General features: G+C 39.2%; 1 protein-coding gene across 1 annotated transcript; it reads right to left on the minus strand.

Moving 5' to 3' along the window:
• Nucleotides 1-14: 14 nt before the first annotated feature.
• On the minus strand, nucleotides 15-17,192 carry dbh (dopamine beta-hydroxylase (dopamine beta-monooxygenase)). The gene is made up of 12 exons (XM_084934959.1): nucleotides 16,111-17,192; nucleotides 12,926-13,072; nucleotides 10,871-11,128; nucleotides 10,319-10,495; nucleotides 7,158-7,260; nucleotides 6,183-6,349; nucleotides 5,890-6,033; nucleotides 4,042-4,080; nucleotides 3,580-3,639; nucleotides 3,230-3,357; nucleotides 2,801-2,960; nucleotides 15-629 (listed from the first exon to the last, which is right to left on the minus strand). The coding sequence occupies exons 1-12, from the start codon at nucleotides 16,477-16,479 to the stop codon at nucleotides 537-539; spliced, it is 1,845 nt and encodes a 614-aa protein (XP_084791085.1). The 5' UTR covers nucleotides 16,480-17,192; the 3' UTR covers nucleotides 15-536.
• Between the last annotated feature and the right edge of the window lie 646 nt (nucleotides 17,193-17,838).

Raw genomic sequence — 17,838 nt, forward strand, 5'->3', positions numbered from 1 at the left:
AGGATAAAAATGTGTTTATTTTTAATTATTTTTATTTAATTTCTTGCTTTTGAATAACACTCACGTCACTTATTATGCTGTGTTTAGTACAGATTGTAATTATTCACCAAATGACATCATGTTTGCTGCCCAAATGTTTTGAGTTGGTCAACAGGATCACAGGGAACAAACATGCAGATATGTTATGTCTCTGCACAAACGTAACATGTCTGTTGATAACAGCTACAAAAAAACTGCCAGCATTATTTTAATTTAGTTTGATACCTGCCATTCCCAATTTGTAGAGTTTTAAATGGTTTCAATGGGGAAAAAATATGATTGTTACTAACAGAATTTATATGTACTAACGAAAACACAGACTGCAGGAATTTATATAAGTATATAGTTACAGCAAGTAGATAACAAACACATAAAAACCAAGGCAAACTGAATAAAATTGTGGGAACTTGTTTGGGTTTCCACTCTTGAGGTCTCCCTTTTCCTTGGGCTGAAACATCCTGCGAACCCCCTGCTGCTCACATTGAAGGTGTAAGGCATCAGTTGGTGCGAAGCGTGCCTCGCTTACAGGTGTACTGAGGTTTTTCAAGGACGGAGGTCACCGCTGGTATGGGCTGTTTGTCCCAGTCACCCTGGAAACACACATGATATGTTCTTAAAATTGAATGTATTATTTAGTTCTGGGTGCTTTAAAATAATAGCCAGACGGTTTATGTCCTTCGGACAGATTTTATTGAAGTATTAACATTGCCGCCACTGTCACACATTCCTCAAATTCACAAAATTATGAAATGCACATGAAGCTTTGGGACATAGCTTTAAGACTGAAAATGCTAAATACTGTTAAGCTAAACAGTTTACAAATGCACAGTGACCATTTACAGGAAACACTGTGACTATGTACTACTACTTTTCAGAAAAAGAAGCTCGTGTGACTCTGATACATTTAAATACGTTCAGTGGCCTTTAACTACATCTTGCTATTATCGGGTCACAAGAGAAGGCCATGGTCAGCAGAAATACTCAGATAGGCTGTTGCATTTAAATGATGCCCAGTTGGTACAAAAGGGCCCAAAATGTGCCAAGAAAGCATCCCCCACACCATTAGACTACTACCAGCCTGAACCACTGATACAAGGCAGAATGGATCCATGTTTTCATGTTTGTATCAGCAGAAATTGAGACCTGTCAGGCCAGGCAACATGTTTCCAATCTTCTCACTTATGGTGAGCCTGAATGAACTGCAGCCTCAATTTTGTGCTTTACAGTAGCTCGCCTGTTTCAAGATTCAGTGTGCCGTGTGTTCAGAGATGCTCTTTTGCATGTCTTTTTTGTAAGTGTTTAACAAGTGGTCATCTCAGCCATACAATTTTCTGTAAACCTTAGTGATGGTTGTGTCGGAAAATCCCAGTAGGTCGGCAGTTCCTGAAATACTCAGACCAGCAACAAGTATGCCAAGTTTAAAGAGTAATTTGTGTTCTGTATGTAATGCCTTGCACAGTGCTTAAAGCAGGTAGAGCCTGCTGTTGAGCCTTGGTTTTTCTTTGTTGAGCTTCACATGTTTGCGTCATGTTTTGTTAAAAACAAAACTTGGATATTTTGCATGAGCTCATCCCTAAATTGGCTCCACTGCTCATTATCTCTTGCAAAGTTTTCAAGTGCCAAACAACATCTGCTGTATGTACTCTGCCATACAGAGTGCTGGCAACTCAAATACTAAAACCGTGAGCCTGACTATAAGTGCAATTGTTGAATTACTGGGTTAATTTCACTCATTACGGATTCCCCGAAAAAAAAAAAAAAATGTAAATAAATATATATATATATCTTGAACACAGTTTTGCCCTCCAGTTTTGGCACCATTACTGAAATATGCCAGATAAAAAGGTGTCAAACTAGTTCAAGAAGAGACAGATAGATGTACAGATATACCTTATTTCTAGAGAGACAGAATTGATAATACTTCCATATTTTAAATCATAAGATTAGATAGAAAAATGCAACTGGTGCCATTTTTCCAAAGTTGCTAACCACAGTATATTCGCTGAAGGGGCTACTGACTACTGCTATGAGAATATACAATATAATTTGAGAACATCAGATGTAGAGCGTCTGTGTTATTGACACATTTTTTTCTGGATCACAGGCAAGTGACTTTCATTACTAGAGCACAAGCTTTTCATTTTGATGTGAAAGTTTTGCGGATGCTGCTGACAAAATGTGGGGATTTTTCAGGTAAAAAAATTCAATCAACAGCTTTGGCCTTAATGGATTAACTAAATAAATCCTCACAGCAGACAGATTCTCTGTACATTTAGCTGATTCAGAACTGTAGCTGTGTACCTTGTGGGTTTCTTTCATAAGCAGTCCTGATTTTATCCTGGATTTTTATGTGACGTATTTGGCCTGAATTTTAAATTATGTGCTGTTTCCAAACCTAGATCACCTAAAATCCGTTTATCCTTTACTTGTCTTAGTCATGCTCTGTTCGTGTATCCACCGAAACGCTGCAGTATGGTATATGTAACTGCTTTTCACTAACTGCACAAGTTAAGTTAAACTTCAAGACTAAAGCAAAATTTCTGACAGAAAACCTTTATCGAGGCTTCTTCACAGTTTGTAATTGATTTATTCTCACTGATCCAAACAGCTTGTGTGCATCTGAGTTGATTTTACAAGTTAACAAGCTGTCTGTTCAGCTGCTCTGACTCACTGTCCCACTGATGTCTTCTTTTGAACTGGCCTAATTGGTGGCTTGGCAGTCTATTGTAGCGGGTGTATGTGTGCGTGACTGGGGACTTACAGGAAAGAGGCGTGCAGTCGACTGATTGCAGTGCATCGAGATGGGGGCTGTGTTATAAAGCGAGTCCAGCACTTCTCCGGTGAATTCATCCCACTCTAGTTGAGAAAACTGCTCCGTCACACTAACCTCACCACACACACACTGGTCATTTCCGTGGAACCTGCAGGGAAGGAGGGTAGGATGGAGAGGGGGAAGAGAGATTTGAAGGAAAGTCAATAAAAGAAGGAGGCAGAGCGAGATTGAGAAAGGATTAGGAATCTGAATTATCAGGACACAGTTTTACTTTTGGACAATGTAATCACCACGCGTCCCCAGGAGGAGATGAATGCTGAGAACAAAAATGGCTTAGTCACATGTGAGAGGAAGAGGGGAAGGAGAAAGAGTAGCTAATCGTTTTAGGGAGCGGGAAATGTTGTGTGCCTGCACTACCTGTTAATGAAGTTAAAATATTTCTGCAGGTATCCTTGGTCAACGTGGCTCTTGCAGAGCTCCAGCTGGGTACGGGGGTAGTAGTGAATGTAGTTGACACACATTTCCTCCATGATGCCAAAACCACCCTGAGGAGACAAAGATATTTCAGACAGTGAAAATATAGTACACAGAGCAGATACAGGGTTGCCAAGACAGCGAGAACAAAAGAAATATGTTGAGTTTTGAAGGAGAAAGATGGAAGGAGATTAAAGAAGCTGCTCGTGGTTATCCTTCTGTTATTCACAATGATCAGGATGAAATCCGGTAACAAGAAAAGAGTTTTTATATATTCAGAGTGCGCTGCTCACCACTGTAGGCTTGCTCCTATCTTCTGTGTTATAAGTACACTTTGTTATAAGTACGTCACCCTGTGGGATTAAGCACAGATATGAAGACATTCCACCACATTTTATATTTAGCAAACAACACTGAGGATACTTTAAGATTACTGCCAGAAACTCATTCATGTAAGAGGTACAGTGTCCAGTCAGAGCTCTGCTGCTGCTATTCCCAGGAGATGAGCCAAGCTGCCTATTCCTGTTGCACTTCTGTTTAAACGCTTTCTACAGTAGTAAGCTACTCTAATTAAAAACTTCATAGGCGAAGGGGAAATCATATCTACAGGGCTCTAGCATTTAAAAAAAAAAGCAATTTTGGAAGACAGTAATTGGAATCTATTCATAGAACAAGCACAGTCGTGAAGTAAACAAAAACATGTTATTGCCTTTTGTAATTTCTGTTGAAAATACAGCCATTTGTTGGATACTTACAGGCAAAACGTTCACCATTTTCCTAAGAACTCGGATTGTCTGTATGAAAACAAAGACAAAAAGAAAGACAAAAATAGAGTTTTTCAAAATTAATAATAAGTCCTGCAAGAAGCTTCTGGGTTTAAGAAGCTTCTGGGCTGTAAGTGATGATGTGATGGTGAATGGGTGTTTGTCTCTCTGTGTTAGCCCAACAATAGATTGGTGCTATAACCTAAAAAGCAGCCTGCTGTTCAACCTATGACAGGCGTAGGATAGTCCCCTGGATGGATGGATGCATGCTTGGATGTATGTATTGATAAAAGAGTTCACATTTACCACTGCAAATTGCAGTACTCTGCATAGCATCTTAATTTTAGGTATAACTGGATACTCTGTGTACAGCACAAATGCAGTAAGAAAAACCAGTGGCTGCTTTCCTTGGAGGCACCTTTCACAGTTATTAGCTTTCTCTGTTAAAAGGTCTATTAGCTTGGCTGAGACTGGTTTGATGCGGTTCTTATTGCTCAATAAGGCTGCAGGTGAAACTTAATCGGACATCAGCAGCAGCTGGACATTTTATTTGAGAGTCTGTGTCCAGCTGTGTGTGTGTATTTGCCTCAGGATAGTGTGCATAAATAAAACACAGCAGATGTTGACAACTGATTAGATGTTTAGTTGATAGGTCTTTGCATATAAGGCATTATATAAGGCATCCATCTATTACCTGAACTGCACCTTCACTCATTCATCAATGCTTTTCTCTAATATAAAGCCTGAAATGGAGACAAACTGTGTCTCTTTGCTGCTGCAAAGCTCCTGTAAAGGGAACTATTCAAAACCAGGATGCTGAAGCTGAAGACTACATCACTATCTAGTGACGTCAATACTGATGTCAGTGCTTATACAAGGTTGCTGATGGTCTTTAGATGTATAAAAATGTGTGAGCTTCTCTTTCGCTCCTGTTTTTTGGACAGGAGTGACTTCTGACCTTCATCACTAGATACGCTTTTTTGTTTTTTAAGAATAAGAATCTTTTTCAGTTACATATTGACTCTATTTTGAAATAGTTTTTCTAAAGCACATGTCAAAACTTGTTGAGCCTTTGCACCCCAAAAATAAAAAGCTACCCGATGCCTACAGCCAATTTAGAATCGCCAGTTAACCCAACCTTCATATTTTGGACTGTGGGTGGAGCAGGCACAGGGATGATGTGCAGTAGTTTTATACTGAAATATTTCAGCTGATCAGTAAGTTGGAACTGAGACTTGCTGAGAGACAGGAGTGCTAATTTGTACACCACTGTGCCATCCAATGTGTCCCAAGTGCTTTTTAATATTAAACCCAACATGTTATTAACCAGCCAGTGAAAATATACTGTAAAAGTATGTGATTTATTCCTATTTTAACAGAACATTATTAAAGTACTCAGCATTAACCACAGGAAATCAGTAAGTAAATGATGAAGAAGTACTCTGATTGACTCACAAACACTTTGTGTACATCATTAACAACATGCATGATCGCGTATTTATTTGCATTTTTAGCTGTTTTTCGCCTCTCTAGCTTGTCTGTGTATCTCATGGCCTGTGTATAGTGTACACGGGTCACTTTACCGCAGTCCAATCAGACTTTACGGCAGTAAAACAGCTATTTTTATTTTTTTAAATGTTGGAGAAAGTAGTAAAAGGGTAGAAAAATATTTGGTAAATTAAAAGAAGGTTTAATTTACCAAATATTTGTTGTGAATAAGCTTTGAAACACACATCTCTTTGAGATCTAAAATAAAGGCCACCTTAACCCAGTCTAACTTTAGACACAGTGTGCAAAGGTGGAGTTCCTCTGCGTAAACAGAGCCCTGCTGTCTCCCACCTGGTAGTGCGTACTGAAATGCTGGTCTTCCTGTACCACCTCCAGCTCTTTGCCTCCCCTCACCAAAATCGTCCTCACCCCACGCCCCGCCAAGTGGGTGTGCAGCTGGGAAGCAAATACATAGATTCCACCTGAAGGCAAAGCCTGGGTAGACAGAGAAAGAGTCAAGCTCCAACTAAAACTTTTTTTTACCATAGAGACAAAGAGAAAAAACTTGGGAAAAGAAAGACATGTCAGCCAAAATATTCCCCCCAGCATTTTAACTATAAATAATGAAGTAAATCTGTACATACTGTTTGGGTACACTTGGAGGTGCAGTATCCACTGAGGTAAAAGGTGTGTTGTTTAGGTGGGATAGCCATTACAGGAGTGTAAACGAGGCCCAGCTCCATGATCCCTGCATCGTAGCGCCTCAGGCTCGGGGTGTAATACAGTCGTATCCCTGATGAGTCACGTCGGCCTGCGTGAAGAATATTAAAATATTAGAACACATTTAGCATATCTTAAGTTAACTACTTACTTTTAGATCATTTTAAAACATTTGATAGCCAGAATAGTCTTGTATTATACCAGACTAAGAATACACATAATTAAAAAAATGAGGAATTTATTTCAGGTGCTGTTTGTGTGCTACAGCAACAGATCTTGGAAGGAGATTAACAGAAACATAAAAAGAGGATTATAAGGTAAGGTCTAGTTAATATGTAATTATATACTGTAATATGTAGTATGTATGTTTGGCCCAGGTAAATATGACTCCTCCTATTTTCTGTCAACTGTTTAGACAACACAGTATAACAACCTCTAAAACGCTTGCTATGTGCAATTTGTTAGCATAAGATATTAAAAGGTGATCTTGGTGATATTTCTGAAATTAATTTAATAATTCAAGAGGAACCCTCTTGGTCCAGGGGTCCAGCTGGGGACCTTTGTTGAATGTCATCCTCCACCCCTCGCTTCCTTGTTTCCTGTTATTGAAGACCTGTGGTTTCTAAATCATTTTAAATTGCAGAAATACTGTATTATAAGAGCCAGGGCTGAAAAAGTAAGAAATACTTGAAAGATATCTGTGTATTTCAAGGTTTGATTGGGATAAGGAAGACAAAGTGGGTCTGCACTGACAGAGTTCAAGACAACCCTGTGGATCTTGGAGAGAGATACTGCACAGAGAGTCCTGCTGCTGCTGTGTGTGTGTGTCAAAGAAAGTGAAAAACATTCTTAGAGGCATGCGCCTGAAGTTTGCACGTTCACATATATACTGTATGTACCGGATATAAGGAGAGGGTTGTGGTAATGGACCTCCAGACGGAGGAATCTTGAGGAACCTGGTCCACCCATAGCCAAGCCTGCATCAGGGGGATAGTAGAAAGCCTGCAAATACACATAAATGCACACAAATACACACATATTTATGATTTTTTTTTAAAGATCATGTCACAGGTTTTTTTCACATATCATACAACAGGGCAAAAACATTTTCAGGTTTCCTTTAATAATTTTTTATATGCTTGCAATATAATGTTCCATCTATCCATAAGCATCATTCTTCTGTTCTCTTAACATGTGATCGTTTCGTCAAAGCAAGCTCTCCTTGTCCTGCTCAATAGAATTCTTGCTGAAGCCCGTAAAGAAAAAGGGATACCTATGCACAACCAAGAACATAGTTTAAATCTGTAAATTAATTTACGTAGCACAGGTTATTACAGACAAGTGAGAACTTTTTTGTCATGTCATGTATAAGTATGACTTAAATCATGTGTATCTATATTTTTCTTATAGAAAAAGAAATATTTTTTACAAAAAAGAAAAAAAAATACTACAAATAAAAAAGGCTGTATTCTTCGGGATCATATCAGAGCCACTGCCTTCATCGATTACATAGAGAAATCCACGTTAAGCTTTAATCTTGCTCTCATGTCATAACATTAAATCCTCTGAAACATGTCCCTTGCACACAAACACACCTTTTTCTTCGGTGCTATTCTCCCTTTTTGCATTCTGATAGCGTCATTCATTATTGATTTTCTTCACTTCAGAACTTCCTTCATTCTATTTTTCTCTTTTTCTCTTGTTTTGTACGGCCACGTTTCCCTTCTGATGCGGTGCCGAGGAGAATGAAACAACACTATTAAGAGGTGATGAAAGAGGCCTGAATATTTCCCACCTAATCTTGTCTCCACAGCTCACAGCTCACAGAAGGCATCCTGCTTGTTTTTGTTTAGCTGGCAGATAATCCAATCGGAGAGGGGCCAGGCTGCCTGTGATACAGTGGGGAGTAGTGCAGACAAATATGTTGACAGCCGCACCATTCCTTGTCTGCTTTGCTTCTTGTGGCCAGCAGTAGGCTACCAAAGTATGGTAGATTAATAGCTGATAGATGACCGACTGACTATGTACCTGACTAATTCATAACAAGCGTCACCTCCCCTGTTTATGAGAGGTCCTTTCAAAAATGTAAATCTCCCAAAGAAAACGACACAAATCTTGGAACCTGGTTAAAAATAAAACAAACTGGCGATATGATGATGTTTTATCACTGCTATGCAATCTTTTAGTGACTTTCAGAGGTAATAAGGACATGACTCCAAAACTCTGCAACCAGATGCCACAAAGAAAACTTCTAAAATGTTATAATTATTATTAGATTTCACTACATAATAATTAAAGATGAATGAAAAGCTTAATGGCATTAAAGATGCTGATTTATGTTCATTTGTAACTCTGTATTTTCATACTTGGTGTTTGTGGGATTCATAGTTTAGTCCTTATTTATCTTATACTGGACCTTACATCATCCCCTTTAGTTCGTCTGCTGTCTGAAACCAGACAGTTTAGCTCTCCTCGGGTTGGGGGCCCCATCTCTTAAAGCCCCCTTTTTTTCTGATCAGCTGCACCTCGCAAACACCTGGTGCTTTTCTATTTTCTCGTACTTCTTCCTTCTGATGGGGCTATGCACTAGCACTGCCACAAGTACAATCCTTGACAATCACCACGATGTCTGGTTGATTGGCCAGAAGCTGCTTGTCTGTCTGGAAATCAGAGTCCCACAGGACCTTAGCCCTGTTGTTCTCAGCCACCTTTGGTGGTGCCTCCCATTGATGTTCCTGTACACAATCCCAGCCACTTACTCGTGCCTCCGTGTAAGCATCTTACATCCTGCTACTATGTGGTGAATAGACTGTGTGACGTCTATGCGCAGTGTGTGGCAGACTCCTGTCTCTATGGATGTGGTCCTTAGGGCCTGTTCTTGTGCTGGTATAATCAGAGCTCTGTACTGTCCTTTAGGCCGACATTTTGTAGCCACTAGCAGGATTTTTTTAATGTCAGTCACTTCAGTCAGTGGTACATCTTATGCAGGGACTTAGTCCTCCACTATAGTTCGTCTTCCTGTTCCTCATCACTGTGTGTCTTCAGCTGCCTACGGCACTTGGCGTACAGTGTGACCTTGGCAATGGGGGACAGCAGAGCTCTGAGCAGAACTCCTTTTTAACTTTGGTTTGTTCGCTACCAAACCTCAAACTTTTTAGGTGCTAAATGTTCCACACTGACTTCTTTGTTCTGAAAACAGCTGTCTTCTACAGCTGGTAATGAATTTGTTGAAGGTAAAAACTGTGGACAGGGAAGTGAAAGCAATGAGAAAAAAAAGGCAAGCAAGTTTTCGTAGAGGGGAGGAAAGCCTTAGAATAAGGTAGCAGTTTTGTGAGTTTTGTGATTGAAAAGAAAAACAAATCACTAACAACAAGAATCTAAGTACTGTTTGGGTTGCATCTGTATTTTTCTGCTTCTTAAAAAGCCATCCCAACCCATGTTCTCTAGTAGCAAACACTTGGAGAATTCAGCCTCACAATGATAGGAAGAGCCAGCGTTAAAGGATAGAAAAGTGGCACTGCTATAGATGGCTCGCTGCAGCAAGCCAAGTTATTCCTGTTTCAACTTTTCTGACACCTTCTCTTTACCTCCTCACTGCAGTTTTAATTTGTGTCTCCTATGACGATATTTGTGTTTCCATGTAAGCATGAATATTTCTGTGTGAGTGTGCATCCCACATGCAGACTGTCTCCAAGCTCTTAATAGATATGTGCTGCGTGTGGGCTCATCTATACAAGATTTTATGCTGGCAATTCTAGGCTTGGATATCACTTGCGTAGGAGTTTTTGTTTATCTCCTATTATAGGTACAAGCATTGGACCAAAAACTTTCCCAACTCTGTGTTTCAATTAAGCACTTGCTATATGTATTGAAAAAAAAACTTTTTTAAAATAATGTTTATGTGGGTGTCTGTCTTTTTTTAATTATTTTCCCTTTGTGGCTTATCTGTTTTGCAAATTGAAGACATTTGGGTTAGGAATTTAAGCTTATTTGTATTTCATACTGAGGCAAGGTAATGTCATTCAGACAGGAGTAGGAAGGTCAGTATTTCCCATGGTACCTCAGCCCCCATAGCCCATGCAGCTAGCACGTGTCGGCAAAAGTTGAGGTTTTTCGGCTTCATTTTGTCATCACAGGATCCGCTGTACCCTGGAACTGCAGGGACATCTGGAGAACACTCAAACACTTCTATGTGATGCACGATGGCCTCGTTCCCTGGAGTTATCGCCGACTCGTACTGAAAGAAAAAAAGAAACTGTATATGTATTTTTATTGCTGCAAGACATGTCAATACTGCTGTGGCAGGAAGTCACAGGCTGAAATGTATCTGTTTCTTTCTGCTGTCATGTAACATTAAAGGCATTACGTTCCCATATGTGCCGAGGATTTCTTAGTAATCTATATCACTAAAAATGCCTGTGAAAAGGGTTATTTTTTGTGTTGACACATCTGCTTTGTGGCCATGCTGGGTATTTTGTTTGATCTAGCTTGTAGACATGGAGAATAACGGCTGCCTGTGCACAATCATCTGAAACACCCCCTCAGCTGTGTGTAAAAAGACTCTTCGCTGAATATTTCTGTTTTTAGAAGCTTTTTTTCCTTTCTTTTTTACCATAACAATGTGGTTCTTGGCCAAATTTTCCGGCAGGTTGTGGATGTAGCACCAGTAGGTAGTCTCTTGATTTGGTATGATGACATTTGGTGCCACTACATCTAACATTTGTACGTCTGGAGGCAGGGTAGGTGGCGGCGTGTCGGGACGCAACATCAGGACTCTCTGTACGCCGGTGCGGATCTCGGACAGGTTCAGCTTCTCCAGTGAGGCAAGTGGTTTATCCAAGAAGCCGTAGATGATGTGCACAGTCCCCTCCTGACAAATTAGAGCAATCACAAAAGAAAGAGTGTTTAATGGCCACAATAGGAGAATATGAACCTCCATGACGTGCATTTCTACTTAAGCGTCCCTTCATTTTTATTAGGCTTTAATGCCTTCTGAGGCAAGCACAGCAAACTTTTCATTATGTCGTCATAGTGACGAGCCTTGCTTTGGTGCATCTGACTTAAAAATCTAATGTGGTGCCATGGAAACTATAATCATTATAATGTTCATTCCATAATTCAGAGTATTTTATATTCACACCTTAAATTAATCAGGTTCACAGCAATGAAAATACTGCAAAAGTGCAGGCACGTGCAGACGCATGCACATAGGCCCTGTCTCATTAACATGCACAGTGCAAAGACAATGTGTTACATTGATGCGCTAACTCAAATACTTTCTGTCTGACACTCATGATTTTTCCTCCTTCTTCATCACCTTCTTGTTATTTTGGCTTGAGGCCAAAACCAGCAAGTAAAATTATGCTGTAGTTCAGTCAGACGTGATCTGTGTAGCACCTTGTCATACAGATTATTGCCATACAAAGTGATTTAGAGGTGAAAAATCAAAAAGACAGCAAAAAGATAAACACTACAGTACTGGGGTTACAGTAAATAATTTTTCAACTTAGTCAATAAAGGCAATTAAACAAACAAAAACAAAATGTGTGCTCTCGGAATAAAAGCCAGCACAACGCCCTTAATTTGAAGAATATTTAAAGCACTTCCTGGATTTAAATTGTTTTTGTTTAGATTGCTCCTTAGAAGGTACACATATAAATTAAAAAATATATAGAAGAGTTTAGAGGTGCTGTCTTTTAAACAATATTTAAAATGCATTTATTCTTACAGCGTAGCCGTCTTCAAGTAAGTTTCAACAGGGAGTTAAACAGATTTCATTGAATCAATTATTCTTTTCTGGCATTGTTCCACAGACAGGAATTTTCTCCTCCAATCCTACAATGTGGTCAAGATGGTATCTAGCCATCACAGGAGGTGATTAGCATACGTCTAGCCTACATATGACAAACAAGGTTTTACAGTAAATAAAGTGATGTGTGGCAAATTAGCATCAGCATGCATCTTTGTCTGAATTTAAATGACACATTACACGTCTGCTGAATTGCCAACATCTCCTTTCAATGTGAAGAGGCGCCAGTCAAAAGAGACTAAACCAACGGGAAGGTTTTTAGATTTACAAATTACAGACTATTAAAAATCCTGGCTTACATGAGGACTTCACTGCCTTTTTAAAACCTTGTTTGTCATTTAAAATGCTTTTATAGTATGTGCAATCAGTTGTATGTTGCTTAAGAATTTGAGGGCTTGCTGAAAACCACTGGGAGGTTTTTTCAGTTTGAACAACACCCATAACTATGCAGTTCTTCAGTAATAGGTAACTTACCTGCTAATTTCCTAACTGAGTTTATCTGATGACTTCTGGTGTGCACTCCTTTTCCTCCGTTCACCTTTACATGGGGGAGCATTTCAGATTTAGCAGTTTGTAAGATAAATTGTTGCTTTGGGGAGTTTTATGCATTTATTTATTCACTGCATTCTTGTGGGATAGCCGTGATGATAGCCAGCCTCTCTTTCTGAAAACTGTAATTAACAGTGTGAGCAATATTTTAATAATCTTTGGTTTTAAAAAGGAAAGCAAAAGGAAAAAAAACTGCACCATCAAATTCATAAATAAACCACCTAAAGAAAGAGTCTCTTACTAGGTTTCTCCTGAGTACCAGAGCTTTAAAGAGCAGTGACATATACTAGGAATATAAACTCTTCACACCTCTATGACGTAGTCTCTGGGATCGCAGGTACTGAATGGTCTTTTGAAGAGCAGGTAATATCCTTCAGCTTTCTGTTTGGCTTCAATCAGGTCGTAGTCTTGTTGGCTGTCTAGTGATACATGACCCTTGCTGTCACTCCAAGCATCCTGCAGGAGAAGACAGAATATGTCTGGTTAGATTTTGAATAACACGCAACAAATAGCAAAGCAAAACATTTGAGAACACAGCGATAAGTTAGAGTCAACACTGAGCAACCTATTCTTAACTGAGGGTTTGAGTCTAGTAATTAAGGGAAACAACTCATTCTTATTTTAAAAGACATACTGAGGCTACATTTTTTCAGGGAATTTCATTATTCTGCCATTAATGAACAAATTTCGGGAGAATTACGGGTGTGTACAAAGCATGTAGCTGCTTGTTTCTTAGGTGGTGAAAAAGTTACATCTAGGAGAAAAATATTGGAGTTGTTTGGCAAGTAATTATAATCCAGTTAGAGAAATCATTGAAAGTGTGCCAGTTTGTGTTTTAGAGCCATCCAAGCCTGGTGTACATGATATTCTACTTCTCTGCCAGGAGGCTTTGCAGCAGCTCAGCTCGCTCTATCCACTTCTGTTATGTTTCTCACATTCATACCTGGCCAGAATAGCACCTAAGATCTCTTTCTTTATTTCCGTCTCCCTCTCTGTCGCTCTTATATAACTGTTCTGCACACACTTCATAGACTTTAAAGCCAGCAATTCTGAAAACATACAGTATGTACAAATCAGGGGGAAAATGTTCACATTAAACAATATGTGCTATGTATGCATGTATGGAATTCACAAGTTGTGAGCTCTACAGATGGCTGAGACACAGAGTTATACAACTATTTTAAAAAGTGTTGAAGCCACAGTCTATGTGTTATCTAATCTTTTTATTTATTTGTTGTTGTTGTTTTTAAAGGAATCTCCACTGCGTGTGAATGAGTGGAGGAATCTTTTGTCCCTGCCCTCTGAAAAAGCACAGATCAGTGTATAAGTTATGATAGAGGTCTTTCAGTCCTGGGTCACACAATAAACATGTTGGTAAATGCAGTGGGTAAAATTAATGTTGATTGTCAGGTTTTTTTCCTAGTGTCATATAAAGATATTAAGACTTGAGACTTTTGCTAGCTTTTTTTTTTAGCTGCTGAATGCTCCAGTGTGTGCACAAGGTAGTGGGCAACTCTTTCTAACATCCTTTTTTCCACCTGAGCAGGTAGGTGGGCTTTTAGAGCTTTCATCCAAGTGCAGGTGAGAATGATCCTACACAAGGAATGAGAGTAAACAAAAAACAAGATAACATTTCAGAACAGACAACCGAATAATGACAGGCTTGATACAGATGAAGAGCTATTGAGCCTAAACTGATAATTCTCTGTAGTTTTATCATTACCAAGGACTCTTTACACATCGTCATCTGGTACAGACCATTATGAATTTTTTTTTTATTGTTTATATTTGCTTTAATACTCTTGAAAAAGAAATTCCAAACTACCGGTACTTGCATTTGTTTTATGTTATTTAATGTTACTATATCTAATATAGCAACTGTAAATGGCTTTGCATTAACAACTGTTCATAACTGTCATACTGCTGGACCCACAATTTTTGAGTTCTGTGGACTTTGAAATCTTTTTTATTATGTTTTTTAGCTTTTTAAATGTCTTATTATTATCTTTCTTTTAGCTTTAAGTTCTATTGTGTGTTTATTTCATCTTCCATACACACTGCTGTGAAGATCATAGCAGAGATAATTTTTTCATCAATCTATTGAAAGTCCAGAGTTTCTGAGTTCCTGATTGTACAGAAATGGTTCAAGCTTGAGTAGCCAGTCACTGAAAAGTGTGTGAATATATGTGCGTGTGCGTGTCTGTGTGTGTGTGTGTGTGTGTGTGTGTGTGTGTGTGTGTGTGTGTGTGTGTGTGTGTGTGTGTGTGTGTGTGTGTGTCTGAGAGGGAGCAAGAAAGAGAGGGAGGGAGGGAGACAGTGGAACAGCAGTGACCTTTCTTCTGTGGGTAATTTTGGCCTCCTGAGGGAAGAACGATGGAACTGGAGAAGAAAGAAAGTCAGACAGGAGGCAATCGATTGAACAAGAAAAGACTTACAATGATGCGAGTGTTACATGTAGATTGTAGATGCTTTTAAAAGGTGGGAATGCTAGACACTAACATTTATGGAAATATTCCAGAATTAAATGAAGGCATATCTTTGAAATTAAGTATAAATGATACAAATACACTACTCCTTATTAATTCATAAACATTCTTATTACATGTATCCTCATTTTAAACTGGACAATTCCATGTCAAGATCCAAAAGCATGCAGCTTGTTGATATACATGTAAAATAAATGTATTGTACTTAATTTTTTTTCCCATCTTATTGAAGGATCCAAGAAAATTGTCTGTAATAGATATGGATTATTGGAACGTATTAGCACCACATGTGTTGCCTGTAGCTGAAAAATAAGTGATATTCCATATTTTGATAACTACACCACGTAGACTCTGTTCTTATGTTACTATTATAAAATATTAAAGAAAAAAATCTAAAGGAGAAGGAATGAGAATTTAGACACATTCTGGTGCTTTCATTAATATTTCCACATAAACTCTTTAGGAATACTAAAAGAGTGGAGAAAAGTGTAAATCAAAACATTTTTATAGCTATGTATATTATTTTTAAGGACAGCGTATTAGAGAAAAAGTTGGATTTTGTTTAAAGGCTCAAGTCTGGCAAAAAGAAAATGAGGTAATATACATACACATCTTAATCAGCACAGGATTCAACTTTGATATGCTAATATCTGCTAATAATTCCCAGATGAATTTCAGCTATTAGTGCTGTTTGAGTGATTTCCAATTAGTGCAGACCGCCTGCATCCTTTGTGACTATGTGATCATGAAGCACACCATCCGCCGGCTCCTTCTGCAAAAACACCAATCTCACACTCCAAGGACCACAGGCAGATGATTTCTGAGAAAGAGGAAAATCTCACCTCTTTAAGGACTTCCGTGTAATCCCTGAGCATTTATGAATATGGCAAGCTAACTTGCAATAAAAACTGGCAAAGGGAGCACGATAGACTCTTTTACCTACTAAAATTAAAGTCCTTTTTACAGAGTCTTATGAAGATAAAATACACACATCTAGGGTTTACTTACTCCAAAGTAGCTCTGGGTTCCAGAGTCCCACAACACCAACAGGTCAGCATTGGTCAGCTCTCCCCGATCGGACATCCCCAGGACCACCCCGTGTCTGAGCTCTGCAACCCTCAGCTCCATATAAATCTCCTGGTTGGTGTAGCTGACATTCCAAGCCAGCTGGAGCTCCCCATGTGGATCAAGGGGCACACGGAAAGGCATGGGGAGAGGTGGGAGAGGGCGAGAGGGGTTTGGTTTAAGGCTGGACACTTCAACAGCATTGTTGGGCGCCTGGTAAGAAGCCACCAAGATGACCATTAGAGCAGCCAGGGCAGTAAAATACATGATGGTTATGTCCTGAAGGCGGAGGTTTTTGCTGAAGATCCGCATCCCCAACGACAGATCGTAATGAGCTTCAGTGAAACAGCGAACAGAGTCTCTCAGGTTTTCTTTCCACCTCTATTTCTTTTCTTTCTCTTTAACCAAAGTTGAACTGGAGTTCAATCCAAAATGTTTTGTGGAAACTTTTTCTCCAGAGCTGTAAAATTCTCCAAACTCAAGGAATCACTGTGTTTCTCTTCTTTGCATTCTGGCCACGGCAGAATCCCTTTCAGTGGTCATTCGAGGATTGTTGTTTTTTTCTTCTTCACATGTTTTCTATCCTCTCAGGCTCTCGTTTTATGAAAAGTTTGACTTTCTTTTAAGAACCACCAGTTTCCCAGTGTTTAGGTTTCTCTGTCTCCAAGCCTTTTTGGGTATTGTCTCTGAGCAACTGCCCGGTCTCTGTCTGTCTCATCCACCTCTCTGGTTTTTAAGAGACTCCTCCCTAGTGATTTGTCTGTTTTTATCCAGCCTAATGGTATTACATTTGTTGAGGAAAATTGGATTGTATTCTTTAGGCCCTGGGGTCAACCATGATTCTGCACATCTGCCAGACCCTAATTGATCCAAATTCAACCATGGACATTATCAGCGACAATCAGCTTCAGCTAACCAAACTTTATTGCTGACTCCATCTTTGTCGTTTTGTCTTTTTGCTCAGTAAACATGTATCATATTAAAATTTTGTTTTATACCTAGCTTTTTTGGGTATTTAAAAAAGCAGATTTAGGGGGCAGCAAACGGTTCGGGAGGAGTAAACAGGGCATTAACTTATTAGGCCCATTCCTTAAGCCACTGCCTGAGGCTGCAGAAGACCTAATCAAGCTGTCAATTATGGGGTTCAAAAGCAGAAAGGACATGGTTTTAAAGGTTAGAAAAGTCCCTGCGGAAACCTGTTTGTGTGTCGTGTATGTCTGTGTTTGCATGTGGCAAAATAGAGGACGAATTGGAAGAATGAAAGACTGCTATCACAGTATTTCTACCTTCTGCATATATTTGAGTATTTTTGCATCAGATAAGGAAATAATGGGTTGATATTTGAGAAGGATTGTCAGGCTAGCTGGAAGTTACTGCTGGCAAGATTTATAGGAAAATGACGGACACGTATTCCCCTTATACATGACCTTTTACATTTCAACGAGCCACTGGTGAGCTATACGGGTGTAATCCAGAACCCAGTGGCTGTACTTTCAGGTTTCAGGTACAGGTGCACATTTCTGACTGTACACACCCCAAAAAAACCCCCAAAAATATTAAAGTACTGACTTTTAGTCTGGTTTCCGGTTATTCGGATGGATGGGCACTTTACAGGAAATGCAATTTCTGTTCCACATTGGTTCAGCGCATGTCTATCTTTTCTATAGACGT

Source organism: Perissodus microlepis, chromosome 7 (genome assembly GCF_051167445.1).
Source record: "Perissodus microlepis isolate ML-2025 ecotype Zambia chromosome 7, ASM5116744v1, whole genome shotgun sequence".
In the NCBI taxonomy this organism is placed as follows: domain Eukaryota; kingdom Metazoa; phylum Chordata; class Actinopteri; order Cichliformes; family Cichlidae; genus Perissodus; species Perissodus microlepis.